The 6,203-nt window shown below is 48.5% G+C and overlaps 1 protein-coding gene across 1 annotated transcript in view; it reads left to right on the top strand.

Moving 5' to 3' along the window:
* The first annotated feature begins 300 nt into the window (after positions 1-300).
* The window catches only part of ST8SIA1 (ST8 alpha-N-acetyl-neuraminide alpha-2,8-sialyltransferase 1), a 162,274-nt gene continuing 156,371 nt past the window's right edge, over positions 301-6,203 (top strand). Inside the window, exon 1 of the mRNA XM_007449374.1 lies at positions 301-1,028. Coding sequence (XP_007449436.1) covers positions 793-1,028 — 236 coding nt within the window. The 5' untranslated portion in view covers positions 301-792. The remainder of the gene's footprint in view (positions 1,029-6,203) is intronic.

The following is a 6,203-nucleotide window of genomic DNA, read 5'->3' as shown; positions in this document are numbered from 1 at the left end:
CCAGCCGAGCGTCGCGCATCTGAACGGGTCGAAGGAGGCAAATTCGCGAGTGGGGGAGGGAGGGGAGACCTTGATTTCCACCAATCCCCGGGCGTTTGTCTGCGAAGTCCCGGGCGCCGCGGAAGGCTGCGGCGCGCCGCTGAATTAACTGATGAAAGCGAGTTCTTTTCTTCTCCGGGAGGGGTGGGAAGCAGGGGTCCTGGCGGGGGAGGCGGAGGAGCCCGGGGCGGGCTAGCGGTCCCGGGCCGCCGTGGAAATTTCCAAGGACTTGGCGCGACGCGGGGAGCGCGTCTGGGGGGAGGGGGGGGTGCCTGGCAGCGCAGTAGCGCGGGAGGCGGGGAGAGGCGGCGAAGGGCGCAGGAGCATCGCTCAGAAGGGGGCGCCGCGGTCCAGATGTCTGCGAGGGAGCTGAGGCTCTCCCCGGCCCCACGCCGAGGGCGACGGTAACGCTGCAGAACCGGCGGGAGCGACTCGCCGCCGCCGTTCCCCGCGCTCTCCGAGACCCCGGCGCCCGCCTTCTTCAGGGGGGGCGACCATGGCCGTAGCTCGTGACTTGCTCCCGGGGCACTTCCCCTAGAAAGAAATCCTCGAAAAAGTTGCATTGGAAAAAAATCCTTGTGCCGACCTTTGAAGCTGTGGGCGCGGAAGGAGCGTGCGTGCGAGTGCGAGCACGAAAGCGAAAGGTGTGTGTGCATGGGGGGCCGGCGGTGGGGGGATCCTCCGCTGCCCCTGCGCCTAGCCTAGTGCTGAGGCTCCGGCCCTCGACCGCCGCCCTGGGACCCGGGGGCTGCGATGAGCCCCTGCGGGCGGGCCCGGCGACACACGTCCAGAGGGGCCATGGCCGTCCTGGCGTGGAAGTTCCCGCGGACCCGGCTGCCCGTGGGAGCCAGTGCCCTCTGCGTCGTGGTCCTCTGTTGGCTCTACATCTTCCCCGTCTACCGACTGCCCAACGAGAAGGAGATTGTGCAGGGAGTGCTGCAACAGGGCATGGCGTGGAGGAGGAACCAGACGGCGGCCAGAGTCTTCAGGTACTCCTGCTCTCGCGGCTCCACCCAGCTCGTGTCCTTTCCTCCCGGGACGCCGAGGACAGGGTCACCGGCGAGGACCGCCTTGCAGAGGCCCTTTCATCCCGTCCTTCTTGTCCTATTCCCTTTCTTTGTCGTTCCCAACCTGGAGACATTAGTCAGGGGCCCTTCCCTAGCCCTTACCCCGGGAGATGTGCAGACACCTGCTTTGGCCGTGGAAAGTCTGTACGCATTTCTTCCCAAGCCTGAGTTGTATTCAACGATTTGCGGATAACCGGTGGGAAGAAGAATCTAGGCTAACTTTGTCCCTTGAACTTAATGAGAATTTATCTCGGACTCTGCAGACGTTCGAAGCTGTAGAGAACTAGAAGCAGGTACCAGGCGTCTTCCTGGGGTTTGGTGCATGGCTGGTAACCTAAGTCACTAATGAGGGAGTCATGGGCAGTGAAAACACGGACATCCAGCCTGGCTCCCGCTGCTTTGTGCAGTATGCCCATACCAAACACAAGGCACTTACTGATTCCCTACTAAAGAGCCGGGGACTGAGTGATTTTTACTGGAGTTTCACCGACTTTCTAATAACAGAGATTAATATCCCCATCTTACCAACCACAAACTGAATCTTCAGAGGAGAAGTTACTTCCCCAAGGTCATGTACCTTTGCAGGGTCAGAGCTGGGATTTTGGTCGCATAAAGCTCTAAATCTCCCAGCTCTTTTGCTTGGCTTACTGTGGATGCCTTCTGGAGGCTGGGAGATGTACTTTAGGTGGCGACTTGAAATCAGAAAACAAACAAAAAAAACAAAACCGGGTTGGAAATCAACCTCTGAGCATCACTCAGAGGTTGTAGTTTCCCTTCTTTTCTGGGAATTTCAGTTTAAGGGTCTAAAGATGAGTTCTTGGCAGCAGGGGTTGTGCGGTAAGATTGGAGGTGAGGCAAAGCTGTTTCCGCTTCTTCTCTGCCTTCCTGATCGTGCTGAAGGGGCACCCTGGTGCTTCTCCCACTGTCAGGAGCCCCTTACACCTTCAGGCCCTTCAGCTGAAGATGCTGCAGTTGGCGCTTCCTGTGATGGTTGTGGTCTGGAGGTGCAGAGCGGGTACGGAGTGCTTTCCTTTGCTCTGCATAGGATCTTTCCAAGCCGTATATGGCCAGGTGAGAGGCAACTTCACTACTGTTAGTTACAAATGTTCAGAAATACCTGTAAATTAGAAAAACAAACTTTTAAAACATATGGTTTCCTTCCCTTTCTCAGGCCTGCTCTTGGAAAGGTCAAAGAGTTAATAGCCAAACCTTGCAGGGAAAGGCAGCTGAATTCGCCTTTAAACTGCGAGGGAAGACGTTCCTTCTGTCTCTCTGTTTAGAATTCTGCTATCATTAAGTTTAAAAATAACCCCACTCCACTTAAAAGTATATAAGAGCTAATTTTCTCTTGCCTTCATGGTATTGATTGTTCTACTCAAAAGGCATAGCGTGCAGCCATTCTTTTCTCTAGAGACAGAAGGCACTTTCATTTCAAATAATGTAAGGAAATGAGTTAAGAGCTTCCCATTGGTTTGCAATGAAAGAGTACTTTTTTTTTTTATAGGAGGAGCAATAATGAAGCTCTTTTAGAGAACAGATTTCTTTTGGAGGACATAATTGAGTGGAAAATGCTTCACATTCTGAGAAGCCCAGGCTGGTTGTTTCTGAGACACACTTGCCTCTTGTTGTCTATAGCCTGGGGGTAATCTTCAGTGTGCTTGGCTGGCATTTGGTCTAGTCTCTCCGTGCAGAGAAATACTTATGAAAATCCCCAAACTGCCTAAACACATACCCCTCAAAGTTAGTGTCTGTGAGACAGTGTAAGTGGCACCCTTGCACATGGAAAAGAGCTTGAGCTTTGGAGGAGAATCCTGAATTTTTTTTTTTTTTTTTTTTTTTTTTATTTGATGGTTCCGTAGAGAAAGAGGCCATCCCTGATGCAAGCTCCAGTAGGATGAGGGAAGAGGAAGCAAGGAGGGGGGCAGCCGCATTTCCACTCATCCAACTTTGCAGCATTTTCAACACTTCTGAAGGAATGATGTTCTACCTGGGCTGGCTGAGACTAGTCACTGCAGGTTCAAGAGCAAGCAGCTCAGAGGTGAATGCTATGACTTTTCGGGCACAGGCTCCAGACGCGCAGGCTCAGCGGCCGTGACTCACGGGCCCAGCCGCTCCGCGGCAAGTGGGATCTTCCTGGACGGGGTCACGAACCTGTGTCCCCTGCATCGGCAGGCGGACTCTCAACCACTGCACCACCAGGGAAGCCCAGAATCCTGAATTTTTAGACTGACCGTGCCATGACTACGGAAACAGCAGAGGATCTTTGGCAAGTTACTCTATCTCTTTGAGTCTGAGTTTCCTTATGTATAGATAGAGATAATAGCATCTACCTTGCAGGGTTGGTGCAAAGTTTAAATAAAAATACTGATGCCAAGTGTCTGGCACATATAACTAGTCAGTGGTGTCATTCTAATTGTCAGACAGTGTAAATGATAAGTTATATACGTTACAACTTTAATAAGGACATTTGGCCAGGCCATAGGAATTTGGAATGTTTCACTTGCCAGATTTGCAGCGAATCATCAGTGGTTCAAATTCGTCTGTCCGCACGCCTCCCCACTGAAGCTAATGAACAGGGACGAGGATTTTAAAAGATAGTCAAAGTATCATGGTTTGTTGAGGATTTTAAAAGACAAAGTATCATGGTTTGTTAAGTGAAAAATTTTTATTTACTCTGAGTGTTTAATTGTTTTTTAACATCTAGATTGTTAGTATGTGGGTAACAGAGTATGATTGTTAGCTGTTAGGTCAGCCAGAGGCCTTTATTGTGTTAAGGAAACAAAACTTTGGCAAACAGGTATTTGTGTTTGCCAGTCTGAAATATCTTCTGCACAAATACAAACACACATACATAAATGTACAATATGCACTTACATGTGGGGATGTATACACATTTATCCATAAACCACGGAATGATGTATGTATATGTATAAATATATGTATATTCATATATACATACATACAAATAATTGCAGCCAGTCAGTCAACCCATATTTAATGAGTGACTACAATGTACCAGGTATGAGTTAGGCCCTGGGGGATAGCAGTAAACAGGATGCATGGATTGCTTCCTCTGAGACAGCTTACCTCCTCCTAGGGCACGACTGACAAAAACCTATGAGTAAGGAAATGTGATGGTTTAAAGTCTTGTAAAATCCTGTGAGGACAAAAGGAAGTGTTTCACTAGGTTTATAAGCATCAGAGTTTCAGATTCCGTTTTGCCCTTAGTGCTTCCATTTACTTTTGTGATTTTCTTCTTCTCCAAGCTTAGAACTTAAGTGCTGACTTCTCAGAGGGGAATTTTGACAGATTGCTTGGCGGGGGTGGGGTGGGGGGGCGGGGTGGGGCGGGGCGGCGGTGGGCAGCAAGAAAGCAACAAAGCTGCAAGAGTTTTGCTAAATAGGAAGTTTCCCTATCACCCACATAGTCTAAGAAAGATAAAGAAGTCAATTCACCCTATCATACAAACTTAAAATTATTATAAAACTCTTGCTGCTTCTGATTGAGTAATCAAGTAGTGCAAGGAAATGCCAAACCAAAGTGGCATTTGTCTCTTCCATCAGATCCTTCCCCATTTTGGTTGTTCCTCAGAAATAAACTCCTGTTCACAGTTTATGTGCAAGGCATCTGACATGGTAGTAACAACAAAACCAACAAATTATTAGGCTCTTGTTATGTGCATGGCACTATGCTAAGTGTTTTAAATGTACTGTCGTTTAATTCTTCTAAGAACGTTGTATGGGTACCTTGTTATCCGCATTTACAAAGATGACTACGCCCTGGTCCCTGTGACAGGTGTATATGTATGTAATCAACTAACCACCTGGCAATAGGGCCATTAAGGTGGGGGGGTGGGGTGGGGCGGGGCGGCGGTGGGCAGCAAGAAAGCAACAAAGCTGCAAGAGTTTTGCTAAATAGGAAGTTTCCCTATCACCCACATAGTCTAAGAAAGATAAAGAAGTCAATTCACCCTATCATACAAACTTAAAATTATTATAAAACTCTTGCTGCTTCTGATTGAGTAATCAAGTAGTGCAAGGAAATGCCAAACCAAAGTGGCATTTGTCTCTTCCATCAGATCCTTCCCCATTTTGGTTGTTCCTCAGAAATAAACTCCTGTTCACAGTTTATGTGCAAGGCATCTGACATGGTAGTAACAACAAAACCAACAAATTATTAGGCTCTTGTTATGTGCATGGCACTATGCTAAGTGTTTTAAATGTACTGTCGTTTAATTCTTCTAAGAACGTTGTATGGGTACCTTGTTATCCGCATTTACAAAGATGACTACGCCCTGGTCCCTGTGACAGGTGTATATGTATGTAATCAACTAACCACCTGGCAATAGGGCCATTAAAGAGAGGCAGCATAACAGAGTGAAAAACTTAGGAACTGGAGAACTGTCAGTACATGGTTGGAGTTCCCTTTCTAGTTGTGTGACCATTGGCAAGTTCGACTCTCAGAGCTTCACCTTCCCCATTTGTGAAATGGGTTTTGTAATCATTTTTTACAGGTTTATAGTGAAAATCATATGGTAGCGTACAGATAGCATTTAAAAGGATGCTTGCTTCATACCTCTGTTTAATATGTGGCCCTTAAACAATTGAACCACAAACAAAGGGCTGGGGAGATTCATAGAACGTGGCACTTGATTCTGGGGAAGGAGGGAAGTTGGAGAGGAGGTGGTATTTGTACTCAGCCTTGAAGGATGGTAAGATGGGGGAGTAGTGAGAGGGGAGTGCAAAGGATGTTCCAGGCAGGCAGGACAGCAACAGCCAAGATGGGGAGGTGGGCAAGTGTCTGGTGTGCTTCCTGTGTGGAAAGTTCTTAAGTCGCCCACAGCGAGCACAGCAGTAAGCAGACTGGGAGGCAGGTGGGAGCCAGGTCACAAGCTCTGAATGGGCTTAAGGTGCAGCTCATGAGAAATGAACAGACATCAAGTATCCAAGGGCACTGGCCATGTGCTGACATCAGCAGAGGTGGCACATCACTGTTCCTGGTGAATCTGGAGAAAGGGGATAACACCGGAGTGCTGTGAGCATCCTGTCTGTTCACTGGCTGGGGGCCATCAGTCTAAGTAGTCCTGTTTCTCTTTCC

This window comes from Lipotes vexillifer, unplaced genomic scaffold (assembly GCF_000442215.2).
Source record: "Lipotes vexillifer unplaced genomic scaffold, Lipotes_vexillifer_v1.1 scaffold135, whole genome shotgun sequence".
NCBI lineage: Eukaryota > Metazoa > Chordata > Mammalia > Artiodactyla > Lipotidae > Lipotes > Lipotes vexillifer.
This window is presented reverse-complemented; position numbering and strand designations above follow the sequence as displayed.